At 43.3% G+C, this 18,024-nt stretch overlaps 1 protein-coding gene across 2 annotated transcripts in view; it reads left to right on the top strand.

Moving 5' to 3' along the window:
- The window catches only part of DOCK5 (dedicator of cytokinesis 5), a 213,877-nt gene that overhangs the window by 53,458 nt on the left and 142,395 nt on the right, over positions 1-18,024 (top strand). For both annotated transcript variants that reach the window (XR_005020335.1, XM_036855880.1), the window contains exon 2: positions 7,016-7,099. Coding sequence is in view for 1 of the 2 variants with exons in the window: in XM_036855880.1 (XP_036711775.1) it covers positions 7,016-7,099 (84 nt within the window). In the remaining variant the exon portion in view is untranslated. The remainder of the gene's footprint in view (positions 1-7,015; positions 7,100-18,024) is intronic.

Below are 18,024 nucleotides of genomic sequence, written 5' to 3'. Positions count from 1 at the left end.
TGCATACCAAGAAGAACCTGATAATAATACCTTATTTGATTAGGGGAAGGTGTTCTTTACTTGTTAGTAAGTTAATTGTTTTACTTCCTCATTAAAACCCTGCCATAGTTGCCCTCTGATTTTTTTCTCTTTTACTTTTCCTTAACAAGAAAGAGATCAGTTGAAAAGAATAGAAGCTAGTAGAAGTATAAGCATGGTAACATTAGAGTGTGTACTTTCAGTGTTATACCCAGATTGAGAGTGCTATAGCGAGTCCGTGATTGAGGCATCCTTGGTATTCTGAATAACACCCTGACTCCTCTGTTGAATCACTGCAGAAATGCTTGGAAGGGGCAGCAAGAAAATGGTTAAAATACTGAACTATTCCCCGATTCTCGTGCTGTTTCTAAGGGGAGCTTTGTACTTAGCTGCCTGCAATTAAATGCATTTGCTGTCCTTAAGGACACCTGCCCTTTGTTGTCCAACTTTACCTTAGGACTGTTGAGGCTAGCTTGTTCCGTTACCTGTACAGACCTTCCTGATCCCTAGTTTTCATTGAATGACTTCCACTGTCCTGTTGGTGAGGGCAGCTGTGTCCATCTTTGAGGATGTGCCTGCCACCATGCCCGAAGTGGGAAGCCAGACAGGGCAAGAAAGGGGGAAAGGGAAGGTGACTGCCTTTTACCCTGTGTCTACCAGGGCTTGTCATCTTCCTAGAGGCTCTGCTACATCCTCCTCTTTGGAAGAATACACTGGTGCCTCCATTTCTTACATAGACACACTGTGGGGAAACTCCTGGTGTTTGTAGAACAAAGACTTTCTCTTCTGCAATTTTGAGTTGCCTTGTTTTAGCTTTGCATGTTTCATGTAAATTTAATTTCATATTAATTTAAATGAGATGGCTTGGAGGTAATCCTTTGGTACCAGTGAGGAAATAAATAAACCATAGTTGAGTTTATATCTGTGAAATATCTCTCCCATTAAAGATATATTTATCTGTTCTAGCCACAGATAGATATAATCCTTAAAATAGAGATTTCTAAAGAATAACCAATGAACCGGTCATTAAATCTCCTAACTGGTCATTAAATTCTCCTAAAGGTCTAGAAAATGAAGTTAAGAATCCTGTAAGAGTTGCTCCTGTGGAGGACTGTTGGTGACAAGTAGAAGCTGTTGTCCTCATCTGACAGCCCCTGACCTGGATGACCAGTCTGGAGCCTAATTGGAATGACCAGCATAAAACCACATTTTTTTTTAACTCCTGGGGTCATACTTCCTGTTGAATCTGATTGTCTCATCCTTGTAGTAGACTGGAATTAAATAGCAAAAGAAAAAAGTCCACTTGGCCTTCTAGGACATTATTGCATTGACCCCAGGGTGAAGATAAAGACACCTTGTTAGTCTTAATAGTTCTAATGGCTGAAAGTAGGCAGATCAAGATAATAATGAAAAAGAGGAAGTTTGATCATCTTGATAACATTCTGAATAGCAGACAACTCAAGTCAGGACCTCCTTCTGTGTTTGCTGTATCTTTCTTTTATAGACGCTACCATATGCCTAATAGAAAACGTCATGTTTTAGTTATTCTTCAGGGGGTTGTAATTTGAGGATTCATGAAAAAGCCTAATTTATCAGAAAGATTAACTACTAGTAACCCATCGACTTTTCATTGTCAAAATCAATCCTCGTATTGGGGCCTATCAGACTATTCTTATTCTGTTGGTTTCTTGTTGCATAATGCTAAGACCTCAAATTTCTTCTCTTTTTTCCTCTCTCCTGAAAGTCTGCTTTAAAAGAAAAGGCCAGGCCAAATCAAAGGCTTGGTAAAATGCAAACTACATTACATTTGTAGACATACTGTCTTATCTAGTTGGCTCTGCAAAATTATACTTTCGCGATATAAACAGTAAGCTGCTCAGGGCGGAATTCCAGCAGCTTGTCTTTCCCAACCTTAACACATAGCAGCCAGCAAGGTGGTTCATACACAGCGACTCCCCTTCTCTTGTTTAATTTCCTCAGACAAAACAAGACATTGCGGTGGTGCCTGCTGATTCCAAACGACACAACTTGTTTCTCTTGCCTCTTATCAGAACCTCGTGAATCAGAGGCTGTTGGAGCCACAGGGGTCCCTTAGAGTCATCTGGTCCATGCCTTGTTTACAGATGGGAAACTGAGGCCCAGACGAACTCATCCAAGGTCATGCACGTGTAACTGATAGAACTGAGTCTGCTTTGTTTAACCCACAGGGTTTCCTTTACTTCTCCTTTCTCTGTCTTCCTCTGTAACAGTTATTCACATTCTAGGGAGAAAACATGATCCACTGAGCATGTTAGTTGTATGCCTGTTTTTGAAATAGCACCAGACGAGCAGACAACAGGATCACCGGCCTGTATGGGGGTGGCCAAAGAGTTTGTTTGGTTTTAAGTAAAAATAAAAGACATTTTTCATTTTCACCAAGAACTTCATTGAACAATGTAGTCACTAACAGAACGAACTTTTTGGCCAACCCAGTATGATAAAGAGTGTTTGGGGAAGTTGGGGTCTCGTTTAATGAGAGGATTCTAAGGCAGACAACATACTGAGAATCTATCAGGTTCTTTTCTTTGCTGCCAGGCTATCCCAGGGCATCCCTTTGGCATCATGGACCAGCCTGGTAAAATGGGGTGAATGGGTCTTCACAGGACCGCATCAGAAACAGCTCTGCTGCTGGTAAAGCTGGGCTCCTCGGGGCGAGGTGCTGACCCCTTCTGAGTCTCAGTTTCCTCATTAAATAATATGGTAATTGGCACCCACTCCATACAATTACTGTATTCCATATGGAAGTGAAATCGTAAATTATAACGGAAATGAAGTGGATTAAGGAGGGGGATGGGGAGGGCATGGTTCTAAAGTGCATTGTTGGCGTAAATAGGTGACATTGTAAGTGACTGGAAATCTTGTTAGTACTTCTGCCCAAAGACATGCAACAGATAGTACAAATGCCCTCTAACTGGTGACTTGTCACTCCAGCGAAAGGCATTGCTGAAGAATGTGTTTCCCATGTGAAGCTCTTTGAAGGCTTGGGTTGGAAAGGCAGATTCTCTCGTGTAATTAGCAGAAGAGAGGCCAGAGAGGTGAGTTGATAATCCCTTTCATGAGCGGTGGGAAACCACAGCTGCTGCTTCTGAGGGAAGCAGAAGTACCTTGAAGTTCGGGGAAGAAGTGGTGAATAACTGAATCGATTGGTGGGTTTTATAAAGGCCACTCTTGTGCTTTGAGCACCTTCTTTGGGCCTCATCTAGTGCCTTGGAATGTGAAAGACACAAAGTAATGTGTAACCAGGTCCCCATTCATGAAGGGTTTACCTTCTGATCGGTGGCAGAGGATAACACAAGATTATCTGTGATTTAAAGCCCAAACTGTGTTAAAGGAAAAATTGCGGGACATCGGAGAAAAAAGAGATCCTTGCAGGGTGATAGGGAGTCAGTAATCATTTGTCGAACTGCATTGTGAATGTGAGCTTTACGGTGTGAGGAAGAAACAGATAAGCTGTTGTTCCAGGCAGAGGTAAACCGAGAGCTGAGCACAGAATTTAGGGGAGGTTATGAGTCCTGACTGGAGCAGAGGGTGGAATTTGGCAGATGATGGAGGCAAAGGTGGATAATTAAGGCCAGGATAATTTCGGGAGCACTTTGATTGTCAGGCTCGGGAATCTAGGATTTAAGGAAACATAATAGTCTATGGTGTGTGTGTGTGTGCGTGTGCGTGTGCGTGTGTGTGTGTGTGTGTGTGTGTGTGTGTTTACAGCAGTCCTTGGTAGGTGTTTGTAGCTTGGAGCTACAGTGCCAGGTGCTGCCTTTGAGAGCTTCTGCTTACTTTCCTGGTGACTTAAGGACGAGGAAGAGGTGAAGCTTGGTGATTACACAACACATTGTGACACAGCAACCTCTCTACTTCCTGATTCCATCTGCTGGCGGGGCCAGTGGGAGGAACCAGTTTGGGGGGAGGCAGTGAATGGGGGCTCGAGGGATTCAGGGATGTGAGATCTACATTTTCTATGGAGACCCAGCAGTATACCTAGTGGGCAAAACATTTGAATCAAGTAGCAGTTAGACGAAGGAAGTGAACCTCAGTGGATCAGGAGCTGTGGCCTCGTGGCCCACGAAGAAGGCTAGGAACCAGGAACTAACTCCTTCTGAACGCTGCGCAGTTCCTCCTAGCCCACTTCGTCAGCCTGACCTTATTCTGAATTCATATGATCGTCCACAAGCTCAATAGCAAACCAGTTCCAGTATCTTCTGTCCAGACTTCTGTGCCAAGACTACAGAAGAGCACATATTTGGGTGATTCTCTGCAACAAGAGAGGCCACTTGAAAAACATGGGGCTAGAGGTCTGCTCCTTCCGTCCCGGGATAGATTGACTGTGATGAACCTGCAGTCAGGCTGGTGATCTCGGCGCATCGCAGGCTCAGCAAAGAGCAGTAGCTACCACGATTGGATTGGATACCTTTCTTGCCTTCTTAATGACCCTTGTGGGATCTGGCAGATGGTTTGATGGATTGAGTGACCAGCCTCATGTGCTCATAAGAGCTGCAGAGATGGGGAACATCGTGGGTTCCTTGGATGGCCAGGTCAGTGGTTAGAACCGAATCGCTAAGGCGGTTCTTTTTTCCCTGAAAGGATGCAGCTCACTCATCATGAGAGAGGGCAAGAAATACATCTACCTTAAAAAAAAAAAAAAAAAAAGCTTCATCGAAGTCCAATTTATATACCATAAAATCCACCACTTTGGGGCTTCCCTGGTGGCGCAGTGGTTGAGAGTCTGCCTGCCAATGCAGGGGACACGGGTTCGAGCTCTGGTCTGGGAGGATCCCACATGCCGTGGAGCAACTAGGCCCGTGAGCCACAACTACTGAGCCTGCGCGTCTGGAGCCTGTGCTCCGCAACAGGAGAGGCCGCGATAGTGAGAGGCCTGCGCACCGCGATGAAGAGTGGCCCCCACTTGCCGCAACTGGAGAAAGCCCTCGCGCAGAAACAAAGACCCAACACAGCCATAAATAAATAAATAAATAAAATTTTTTTAAAAATCCACCACTTTAAGCATATAGTTCATTGATTTTTAGTAAATGTGCAGTGTTATATGACCATCACCACAATCCAATCCAGTTTTAGGATGTTTCCATATCTCTGTAAAGCTTCCTGGTGCCTGTTGTGCTCTGTCGCTATTCCCACCCACAACCCACGAAACAATCAGCTGCCGTATGTCGCTGATAGACTTGCCTCTTCTGGACGTCACAAGGAAATGGAAGCCTAACATGTTTTGTGCATGTGACTTTCGTTTCGCATAATGTCTTTGAAGCATCCGTGTTGTAGCATGTGTTCGTACTTCATTCCTTTTTCTTGCTGACTGATATTCCATTGTGTGGACAGACCATATTCTACTTATCCACTGATTCTTCCGTGGATGAACTGTTTCCAGTTTTCAGCTGTTGTGAATAATGCTGCTATATTGGTTTCTTGTGGCTGTCCTGACAAATTACTACAAACTTGGTGACTTAAAACAGGAGGATTTTATTCTCTCGTAGTTCTGAAGGCCAGAGGTCTAAAATCAAGGTGTTGACCGGCTGTGCTCCTTCTAGAGGCTCTAGGGGAGATTCCGTCCTTTGCCTTTTCTAGCTTCTAGTGGTCGTGCCAATCCTTGACTTGAGGTCATGTTACTTCCACCTCTGCCTCCGTCCTCATGTTGCCTTCTCTTCTGTGAGACTCTCAAAACTCCCTGTGTGTCTCTCTCTCATCTGGATACGTGTGACTGTGTTTGGACCACACCCTGAATTTCCAGAATACCTTTCTCTCCATATCCTTAACTAACTCACACTTTTTGCCACCTGAGGAAACATTCACAGATTCCAAAATCTGATGTGGATATCTTTTGGGGGCTATTATTCTGCCTACCACAACAGCTATGAGTATTCACGTGAAGTTTCTGTGTCAGCATGTTTCCATTTCTCTTTGTAGATACCTGGGCGCGGAATTGCTGGGTTGCACGTACATTTCTGTTTAACTTTTTAAGAAACTGCCAAACCGTTTTCTGAAGAGGTTGTGTCATTTTATGTTCCTACTAGCAATGCATGAGGGTTCCAGTTTCTCCACATTCCTGCCAAGTCTGCCTTTTAAAAATTAATAGCCGTTCTGGTGGGTGAGAACTTGTATCTCGTTGCGGTTTTAATTTGCATTTCCCTGATGACTGATGGTTGTTGGACGTCTTTTCTGGTGCTTATTAGTCATCATATATGATTCTCGGTAAAATGTCTCTTCAGAGCTCTTACCTATCTTAAAATGGGATTGCCTTCTTCTTTTGGAGTTACAAGAGTTAGTCTACTGCTTTGTATGATTGTGGTCCGGTCATTGCCAGTCCTAAGGACTGTGGTGATGGAGGTCACCTTGATAAGGAAGGGTTGGGGCACCCCATTTCCCCAGGGTACCTAGAGCTGGGGCGAGGCAGTGTTCGTCTGTTACTGGGGGGGTAGGTGGGACTCACACGTGGTCCGTTGGCCGCCAGTTACTGTGTCAGGGAAGCCGGGAGACGGCTCGCCCCATGCCCTAGAGATCATAAGCTCAATGGTGTTGTAGGCTGATAACTCTTATCACCATGTTAATTAAGGAGTTGTTTCTGTAATAATATATTTACTATATCTCTTCCCGTACTAAACTATTAAAAATCCCTGGTACAGGGACCACATCGGTGTGTTTCAACACTCTATCTCCAGTCTCTAGCACAGTACGTGGTACGTAGTAGGCAACCAACCAATATTTGTTGGATGGAAGTATGACTGTAACATACCAGTAACGGGAGTCCAGGAGGATGCTGTCTGCTTTCCAGTGGGGGATTCACCTGAAATGGTTAAAGAGAGGGTTATTTGTTGGAGGAGTGGTTCACTAACCACTGAATGTGCTCTTTGGTGACTCGTATTTTTTTTTTTTTTTTAATGTGTTTGGTGACTCGTATTTTAACTGCCAACTGATGCCATCATTTCCCTCTTTTATTTCTCCTTTCCAGCGATCTATAACTACAATGCCTCTCAAGATGTGGAGCTGTCCTTGCAGGTTGGAGACACGGTTCACATCCTGGAGATGTATGAGGGTAAGTCTGGATGGCCTTGTGCCAGACACGGAGCAGGGCCCAAACAGTAGAAGTTACTTATTCATAAGGCACTTAGAGCAAATATCAACGTGCTTTTACTTCTGAAGTGATGCTAGTAAAAATCCAGGAAGTGCTCAGGGTATACAGTTTTGGACTGTGGGTGATCTCAAAACAGCCAGCTGAGTGCATGAGCGCAGACATGCCCAGACACCAGAATCAAAATATGTGACTCTGGGGAATTCCCTGGCGCTCCAGTGGTTAAGACTCCGTGCTTCCACTGCAGGGGGCATGGGTTCGATCCCTGGTTGGGGAACTAAGATCCTGCATGCTGCGCCATGTGGCCAAAAAAACCAAAACCAAAATATGTGACTGCATTTTGTGAGGTTTCAGTGCTGTTATACGTATGCCATCCTATTTAATTCTTATGGCAATCCTCTAAGGGTGGCAGGGCAAGGGTTTGTTTCTAACTAAGAAAAAAATATGTATTATTGACTTTCAAAAATATAGAACTCTTGGGACTTCCCTGGTGGTGCAGCGGTTAAGAATCCGCCTGCCAATGCAGGAGACACGGGTTCGAGCCCTGGTCCGGGAAGATCCCACATGCCGCGGAGCAACTAAGCCCGTGTGCCACAACTACTGAGCCTGTGCTCTAGAGCCCGTGAGCCACAACTACTGAGCCCGTGTGCCACAACTACTGAAGCCTGCGCGCCTAGAGCCGGTGCTCCAAAACAAGAGAAGCCGCCGCAATGAGACGCCCACGCACCGCAACGAAGAGTAGCCCCCACTCACCACAACTAGAGAAAGCCCGCACGCAGCAACGAAGACCCGACACAGCCAAAAATAAATAAATAAATTTATTAAAAAAAAAAAAAAGTATAGAACTCTTAAAAAATTACACAAGTTAACCCATGCTCACTTTTTTAACGTAGTTCAGAAAACTGATGTTCCGAGTAAACACGGTGCCTCACGTCATACAACTAGTGACAGAGCCAAATGAGATGAAGCACTGTTGATTTCCAGTGGCTTCTCATGAAGCAAGACCTTAATACATAAAAGATGCTCTCTCTTCATAGGTACTGAAAATAAATAGGAAAAGCATATAATTCAACTCATATTCTAAAAGGCAAAAATATTTATTTCTTTGTAAAATTCTCTCAGATAAAATAATTAAATAAACCGATTAAAATTCAAAAAAAAAAAAAATGTGACTGGATGCAGAAGGGCCTGACGCAGCACTGGCTCCAGAGGAGACATGTGTGCCTCTGGTCTGGCGGGAGCTCGAAGGAAACCCAGCTGCTGAAGTGGCCCTTTCTTCTTAGCACTAAATGTTCCCAGACTCGGGGAGAAATGAGGGAGAGACTTACTGGTGTTGCTGAGATTCCTTCAGAGAATTAGGTCAGGACGACTCTAGGTCCGGAAAGCCTACTAGTATATATCCTGCAACTAGGTCGGGCTGGGGAGGGGGTCCCAGTTAACCTGTAAGTGGGCTGTCGGGCAGTTACCCAGGGCTCCCGGGTCATCTGAAGAGCACAGGTCATGTCTGCGCCCACCCCACCCCAGGCTTCTCGCTCCAACTGAAGCTCTCTAAATCCTAACGGGCTTCATCCACGTATCCACATTTCTAATCCAAATGCCTAGAGTACAACAAACATGTCTCTAGGCCCCCTGACATTGAGGATCAAAGCAAAGAACATTGAGGGTCCATTGATTCTCTCTGAAGATTGGGGCAGGAATGAGGTGGGAACCTAGGCAGATTGTTCTCATAGGGTGAGGCTTGTTAGGACAAGAACTCTGGATTTGCAGGGTTTGGCCCCCCCATGTAAATGGTTGTGATGATGGCATGGCAAGGGTGGTCGTCTAGAACCTAGTGCGGCTTCCAAGGGCAAGGCAGACAGACACAGGATGGGGAAGAGGAGATGGGAGGTCCGAAGGAAAGGAAGTAGGGCTCGGCCATAGGAAAGCTAAGCCGTCTGCCGCATTGCACAGAAGACTCTGCTTTTACTCTTCCTCCCTTTAGTTTTAGGCAGAGGGATGGTGGTTTGCATTATCCTTCTCCCCTTCACACACTTCAGAGTGTCTTCGTGCAGCTTCCAGGGGCAGGGGAAGGGAGGGAGGGCTGCGTGGACGCTTCCCACTCTATTCTTTCTCTCCCATTTTTTTTTAAAAATAAATTTATTTATTTATTTTATTTTTGGCTGCGTTGGGTCTTCGTTGCTGTGTGGGGGCTTTCTCTAGCTGAGGCGAGCGGGTCTACTCTTTGTTGCGGTGCACGGGCTTCTCATTGCGGTGGCTTCTCTTGTTGCGGAGCACAAGCTCTAGGTGTGTGGGCTTCAGTAGTTGTGGCACGTGGGCTCAGTAGTTGTGGCTCGTGGGCTCTAGAGCGCAGGCTCAGTAGTTGTGGCACACGGGCTCAGTTGCTCCGCGGCATGTGGGATCTTCCCGGACCAGGGCTCGAACCCGTGTCCCCTGCATTGGCAGGCGGATTCTTAACCACTGCACCACCAGGGAAGCCCCTCTCTTCCGTTTTTATCCTCACCATCTTAGGTCCAGCCAAACATTGATTACATGGCGTCACCAAGACTCTAGGGATAATCTACTTATCTTCTTTTTTTTTTTTTTTTTTTTTCTGTTTCATCTGGATTTATTGAAAAAGTTTAAAACAATATTATTAAGATTAAGCTGTGGTGATGAACACACATACAAGACAAAAATTACTTTACCAGTATTTATTTTCTTAGGAATTAAGTTATTTGCATTAGGAAATACTAATTTTCTTTTCTTTCTTTCTCTCTCTTTTTTTTTTTAATCAGTCATCAATCTTATACACATCACTGTATACATGTCAATCCCAATCGCCCAATTCAGCACACCACCATCCCCACCCCACTGCACCCCACCGCAGTTTTCCCCCCTTGGTGTCCATACGTTTGTTCTCTACATCTGTGTCTCAACTTCTGCCCTGCAAACCAGTTCATCTGGACCATTTTTCTAGGTTCCACATACATGCGTCAATATACGATATTTGTTTTTCTCTTTCTGACTTACTTCACTCTGTATGACAGTCTCTAGATCCATCCACGTCTCAACAAATGACTCAATTTCGTTCCTTTTTATGGCTGAGTAATATTCCATTGTATATATGTACCACATCTTCTTTATCCATTTGTCTGTTGATGGGCATTTAGGTTGCTTCCATGACCTGGCTATTGTAAATAGTGCTGCAATGAACAATGGGGTGCATGTGTCTTTTTGAATTATGGTTTTCTCTGGGTATATGCCAAGTAGTGGGATTGCTGGGTCATATGGTAATTCTATTTTTAGTTTTTTAAGGAACCTCCATGTTCTTCTCCATAGTGGCTGTATCAATTTACATTCCCACCAACATTGCAAGAGGGTTCCCTTTTCTCCACACCCTCTCCAGCATTTGTTGTTTGTAGATTTTCTGATGATGCCCATTCTAACTGGTGTGAGGTGATACCTCATTGTAGTTTTGATTTGCATTTCTCTAATAATTAGTGATGTTGAGCAGCTTTTCATGTGCTTCTTGGCCATCTGTATGTCTTCTTTGGAGAAATGTCTATTTAGGTCTTCTGCCCATTTTTTGATTGGGTTGTTTGTTTCTTTAATATTGAGCTGAATGAGCTGTTTATATATTTTGGAGATTAATCCTTTGTCCGTTGATTCGTTTGCAAATATTTTCTCCCATTCTGTGGGTTGTCTTTTCGTCTTGTTTATGGTTTCCTTTGCTGTGCAAAAGCTTTGAAGTTTCATTAGGTTCCATTTGTTTATTTTTGTTTTTATTTCCATTACTCTAGGAGGTGGATCAAAAAAGATCTTGCTGTGATTTATGTCAAAGAGTGTTCTTCCTGTTTTCCTCTAAGAGTTTTACAGTGTCCCATCTTACATTTAGGTCTCTAATCCATTTTGAGTTTATTTTTGTGTATGGTGTTAGGGAGTATTCTAATTTCATTCTTTTACATGTAGCTGTCCAGTTTTCCCAGCACCACTTATTGAAGAGACTGTCTTTTCTCCATTGTATATCTTTGCCTCCTTTGTCATAGATTAGTTGACCATAGGTGCGTGGATTTATCTCTGGGCTTTCTATTTTGTTCAATTGATCTATGTTTCTGTTTTTGTGCCAGTACCATATTGTCTTGATTACTGTAGCTTTGTAGTATAGTCTGAAGTCAGGGAGTCTGATTCCTCCAGCTCCGTTTTTTTCCCTCAAGACTGCTTTGGCTATTCGGGGTCTTTTGTGTCTCCATACAAATTTTAAGATGATTTGTTCTAGCTCCGTAAAAAATGCCATTGGTAATTTGATAGGTATTGCATTGAATCTGTAGATTGCTTTGGGTAGTATAGTCATTTTCACAATATTGATTCTTCCAATCCAAGAACATGGTATATCTCTCCGTCTGTTTGTATCATCTTTAATTTCTTTCATCAGTGTCTAATATAAATTTATTTATTTAATTTATTTATTTTTGGCTGCGTTGGCTCTTCGTTGCTGTGCACAGGCTTTCTCTAGCTGCAGCGAGCAGGGGCTACTGTTGCCGTGTGTGGGCTTCTCATTTTGGTGGCTTCTTTTGTTGTGGAGCACAGCCTCTAGGTGCATGGGCTTCAGTAGTTGTGGCTCGCGGGCTCTAGAGCGCAGGCTCAGTAGTTGTGGCGCACGGGCTTAGTTGCTCCATGGCATGTGGGATCTTCCTGGACCAGGGCTCGAACCCGTGTCCCCTGCATTGGCAGGCGGATTCTTAACCACTGCACCACTGGGGAAGTCCTACTTATCTTCTTGAACTCCTTTACATATTGAAACCATAGTCTCTTCAAGCCTTACTGGGTCATACAGCTTTGTCTGGGGCCAAATTAATCTACTCTACCTAGTCTTTATGGACACACATTTTTCCATTATACCAGTAAAAGGCACATTTTCAGTTTCCATGGGCTTGAAAATAATGTATATTTTACGATTACTGGGTGCAAAATTCTATAGATGATAATTAGATTGTGATTTTGTCACTTTTTTTTTTTTTCAAATTTGCTATATGCTAACCTTCTTTCTGCTTTTTCTGTTGCTGAGAGAACTGTGTTAAATCTTCCACCATGATTGCAGTTTGCGTCAGTTTACAGTGATGTCAGTTTTTTGCTTTCTGTATTCTCAGAACTGTTTTTAGGTGCATACAATTTTAGAATTGTTATATTAGACAATTCCAACTTTTAATTCCTGTTTGTAAAACTTTTTATCATTATCTTCATCTGCAGTAATGCTTTTTTCCTTAGTCTTTTTTGTCTGAAATTGCAGCCAATTCACTGGCAGTGCCAGGGCTTTCCTGACCCCACAAGGCTGTCAGAAATGCTGCTTAGCCGCTCAGGAATCTTTTCTTAATTCAGCAGATTCCCCAAGAGGAAAGCAGCCCCCAATGCTGGTCTCATCTTTCTGAGTTTGGTCTTTTTCAGATCTAGACCTGGTAATTCTTTACCATGTTAGCTCCTGTGTGTGTGTGTGTGTGTTGTATTGTCAGGCTTTTCTAATTGACCTGCAGAGTGTGGGAGGGAAGAGCACAGAGCTGATCTGAAGTCAAGCAGATGATACCTTTTAAATACATTTTCAAAATTCTTTTTTTCATTTTTATGTGACCCCAATGTTTCTTGAAATAGTTGATTGAAACACTTTGTCCTCACATGATTCATATTAGTGGTAATTTTAAGTGTGTGTATTATTTTTATTTACTGAGCAATCTCCCAATCGACCAATGAGCATTCCTAAAAGTAGCACTCCTATGGACCAAGCTAATGTGGTCACCAAGCTTGGTTGAATATAAATGTAAACACACAAACACGTCTGTTTCAAATACCTTCCGGAGCTTGAGTCCAAAAACCACAGTGCACCTAGTATATTACAACTTACACAGCGGTACACTTGCCAGAAGTGCTGGCCCAGTTGACAGTCATACAAAAAACTGTTACTTGATCACTGCTGCGTCTGGACTATGATGATCCAGGTGCTGGAGGTCCTGACAGCAAGAAGCCAATTTTCTTGTTAATTGTTACCACAAAATGCTTGGGGGGCCAGCCATAGAATTCTTTCACTTCAAAGAAGGACGTCAGGGATTTCCCTGGTGGTCCAGTGGTTAGGATTCCGTGCTTCCAAGGCAGAGGGCATGGGTTTGATCCCTGGTCAGGAACTAAGATCCCACACGCTACAAGGCATGGCTGAAAGTAAATAAATGAATGAATGAATGAATAAACGAATAATAAAATTTAAAAAAGAAGGATGTCAGTGCCCGTTCTGTAAAAGTGGACATGTGTCAGGGTGTGAATGGGGAGATTTAGAGCATGAGCTTATTCACTTCATTAACTGCCAAGTGGCAGGTCAGCTTTACAGAGATGATTATACTGGCTTAAGGTTTAAACTAGTGTTTATTTTATGGGATTAATTTTTTTAATGGTGCGTGCATTGCCAGACGCAGTGATAGGTACTTCTATCTGCTAAGTACTTTGCGTTCTTGGCTGGGTTCTCAAGTTTCTTGATTATTCAAGGCAGTTCAGGACGCAGTGAGGGCAGGAGGGCTTTGCAGACATTAAACATGATGGAAATGCTGAGTAATAACTTGTGTTCAAGCCCTCCTCCCCCATCTCCTCTTTCCTTTAAAAAAATAAACAAAGTGGAAACACCCACAGTACTGCCAGATGGAATTGAAGGGTGGTGCTGGCACCATTTCATGGTCCTGGCGTGCGGGGCGGGGGTTGTGTCTTTCAGCTTCCTGTCAGCGCTGACTCCAGGGGTCCCACCCCGCCAGACACCCTGCCTTTGAGATATTTGCATACCAGACCTGGGTGGGCTCTTCTGGTGTGGACATGAGTTCACCTTTCTGGAACCCGCACTTCAAAAATTCTTTTCTGCCCACAACAGAATTCCACTGAGGACTCTCCTTTTGCTGTTTCCCGCCCTGTGGTTGAATGAATGATTCCAAAAGTGGTAGCTCCTTGAAGGCCTGCTCCTCCTGCATCGGCAGGGCCCGTGCCTAGCATAGCTCCCAGTATACAGTAGGTGCTCAGCAAGCCTGTTGTATGAGTGAAGATAAATGGGAGACCAGGGCAAGCCTGTGGGAGCAAAGCAAGGTAGTGTGGAGAGTAAGGGGAATGGGGCCACCTCCACAGAACCCCTGATAGTACAGGGCAGGGCTGCTTTTCTCCTTCTATGAGACGCCAGCATTGCCCTGCCCTGTGCAGACCACATGATGGATTTGGTTACCGCGTGAGCTGCTTTTTCCAATAACGGCTTTATTGAGATAGATCTCAAATACCATCCAGTTGACCCAATTCAATAATTATTTACAAAGTACTCTATTCACAAAGTAGGGCAACCATATCACTGTCTACTTTCAGAACATTTTCATTATCCCCAAAAGAAACCCTCTACCCGTAAGTGGTTTTTACCCCCCAGCTCCAGCAGCCACCAGCCTAATTTCTGTCTCTGTAGGTCTGCCTATTCTAGACATTTCACGTAAGTGGAATCATGTAACGTGTGGTCCTTTGTGACTGTCTTCTTCTACTTAAAATGATCTTTCGGGGGCTCATCCGTGTTGTAGCATGTGTCCGTACCTCATATCTTTTAAAATTTATTTATTTTTATTTATTTATGGCTGTGTTGGGCCCTCGCCTCTGTGCGAGGGCTTTCTCCAGTTGCAGCAAGCGGGGGCCACTCTTCATCGCGATGCGCGGGCCTCTCACCGTCGCGGCCTCTCTTGTTGCGGAGCACAGGCTCCAGACGCGCAGGCTCAGCAATTGTGGCTCACGGGCCCAGCTGCTCCGCGGCACGTGGGATCCTCCCAGACCAGGGCCCGAACCCGTGTCCCCTGCACCGGCAGGCAGACTCTCAACCACTGCACCACCAGGGAAGCCCCCTCATATCTTTTTATTGCTAAATAATATTCATTGTAGGCCTAGTTCACATTTTATTTATCTATTCATCAGTCGATGGACATTTGGATTGTTTACAATTTTTAGTTATTATCAATAATGCTGCTGCCATGAACTACAAGTTTTTGTGTGGATATATGTTTTCATTTCTTTTGGGTGTATCCTTAGGAGTGGAATTGCTGGATCATATGGTAACTCTGTGTTTAACCTTTTGGGGAACTGCCAGGCTGATTGCTTGAGCTTTGGCTCCAAAACAGGAGACCACAGTGCACATGAGAGAGTTACCATTCCTCATCCCTTATCACCGTTCCTCTCTGTAACCTTGCCCCGAACGTCATTTGTTACTAAAAATAACGGAAGGGAGTAGAATTGACTGAGAAGCTGTATATTGCTCATTTTTTATAGACCACCAAAAATTGTTTGCCTTCAGAAACTTTTTCAGGGAACAGAAATCCTCAAGGACTAAGACAAGTGTCCTTGCCTTTCTTCTTCTTTGACACTGGCCTGTCTGTAGTCACTGCCATGTCTTTGCTTCTTTAACCAGAAAAGAGTTGGCAGTGAGACAGCTGTTCTTCATCTGAGTGTTCTTTCCCACCCCAGATCCATGGGCATGACTGAAAAAGCACTGATACCTGGGGGAGATTCCAGTTGTGGTCATTTATTCATTCAACAGGACTCGCTGAGCAAGTATTATGCTCTTCTGTGCCAACTACATTTATTGACCACAAGAGATGTTCTAGGCATTGAGGTCACCTGAGTGACAAAATGGCAAGGTTTCCGCTCTCACAGGGTTTTCATTCAAGAGATAGACAAAACAAGTGAACAAAATATGTGAACAAAAACATTCAGATACTTGTAAGTGCTATGGGGAGAAAAGGATGGTGTTATATAGACCAGAGGCAGATGAAAGTGATGGAGAGCGAAAGGAGAAGGACCACTTTAGTTTGGATGGCTTTGTCCCTATCTTATCTAGGGTAACTGTCCGTGGGCAAGACATTTGAACTCTCTTTGTGTCATGGTCATTTCATCTAAAATTGGATCACTCTTTGAATTGAAAGTGATTAAATGAGAATGACTTGAAAAGTAAGGTTTCAGCATCCCTGCTGCCATGAAGCTCTCCTCTCCTGTAATTATCCAAATTCCAGTCACAGGTGATTTCAGGCTCAGGGTTTGTTGTTCCACCAATGGGTACTGGTTTCCTGCCTTTGATTCGTAGCCATTATTTAACTCATTTTCAGCTCCGTAAACCACTCACAAGCTTAAGAGAGAGGGTGACTGGTGTTAACAGTGATTTCTGGGGGTAAACATAACACAATTGGCTCCTGTTGGAAATAACAAAATGAGATAATGTCTCAAAGGCGTTCCAAGCTCTGCAGAGGCAGGTACGGCATAAAGTTTTATATTATTTCAGTGTAATTTGTTAAAGACCCAGAGGAGAGCACAAATGATTGTATTGGAACCAGAGGAAACAGGCAATCCTGAAAAGCTGAAATAAAAAGGAGCATTTGTCTGTATACAGGAGGTCCCCAACATATATATTTCTTCTGTGTGGAATGAGGCCAGTTTTGAAATGCACCTTAATCAAGAAATCCACTACCTTATGATATGAAAAGATATAGACATGGATTATGACTTGGGCTATACATGTTTTGAGTCTCATCTTTATAAAGCAAGCTTTTTTGAGTAAGCACAGAGGGCAGTATTATGATGGGTAGGTAAAGTTGCATGGCACTAAATTTTAGCTCCGTAGCTGACAAAACTTTCTAACAGAGGCATAAAAAAGAAGAGAGTGTATTTGAGGAGTTTTTTCCAAGAAGAGGCTTAATAGGCATCTTTCTGAGATGTGGTATTAAGAACCCTCCATTGGAAAAGGGAGCCTTCCTACACTGTTAGTGGGAATGTAAATTGGGGCAGCCACTATGGAAAACAGTATGGAGGTTCCTCAAAAAACTAAAAATAGAATTACCATATGATCCAGCAATTCCACTCCTGGGCATATATCCAGACAAAACTATAATTCAGAGAGATACACGCACCCTTATGTTCATAGGAGCACTATTTACAATAGTCAAGGCATGGAAGCAGCCTAAATGTCCATTGACAGAGGAATGGATAAAGAAGACGTGGTACATATACACTATGGAATACTGCTCAGCCATAAAAAAAGAATGAAATAATGCCATTTGCAGCAACATGGATGGACCTAGAGGTTATCATACGAAGTGAAGTTAAGTCAGAAAGACAAAGACAAATACCATAGGATATCACTTACATGTGGAATCTAAAATACGACACAAATGAACATATCTACAAAACAAAAACAGACTCACAAATACAGAGAACAGACTTGTGGTTGCCAAGGGGGAGGGGAGTGGGGGGAGGAAGGATTGGGAGTTTGGGGTTAGCAGATGCAGACTATTATATATAGAATGGATAAACAACAAGGTCCTACTGTAGAGCACAGGGGACTATATTCAATATCCTGTGATAAACCATAATGGAAAAGAATATGAAAAAAGAATTTATATGTGTATAACTTTACAGCAGAAATTAACACAACATTGTAAATCAACTATACTTCAATAAAATTAAAACAGAAAAAGAACCCTCCATTGGATCACATGATACAGTAAGGTCCTATCAAACCTTTTCAAAACGTCTGATTTGAGAAGTTGTATTGTCACCTTCTACTATCCTGTGCAACAGTGAGTCAGCCTGGCAGTCTTGTCTTCCCTTTATTGTTCCTCTTTTCTATTCACTTCCTTCTCTCTTTGATCAGCCATGCCCAATGACCATAAAACTAGCGAGAGACAAAATCAAAATTGATTTTAAAAAGTCAGTTCTTAACACCATGTGTAAAAGTTTACTGGGTTTAAGCTGAAATAAGGCATTCGATGTATTTGTAACTTTCATTTACTTTTGTTACCCCATTAGTCAAGATAATTGAAACTTTATTGTAATTCAGAATCCATAACCTCACCGTGTTCTAGTTAGAAAAACAA

Source organism: Balaenoptera musculus, chromosome 6 (assembly GCF_009873245.2).
Source record: "Balaenoptera musculus isolate JJ_BM4_2016_0621 chromosome 6, mBalMus1.pri.v3, whole genome shotgun sequence".
Lineage (NCBI taxonomy): Eukaryota > Metazoa > Chordata > Mammalia > Artiodactyla > Balaenopteridae > Balaenoptera > Balaenoptera musculus.
Note: the sequence above shows the minus strand (reverse complement) of the source record. Positions and strands in the feature narration are given on the sequence as shown.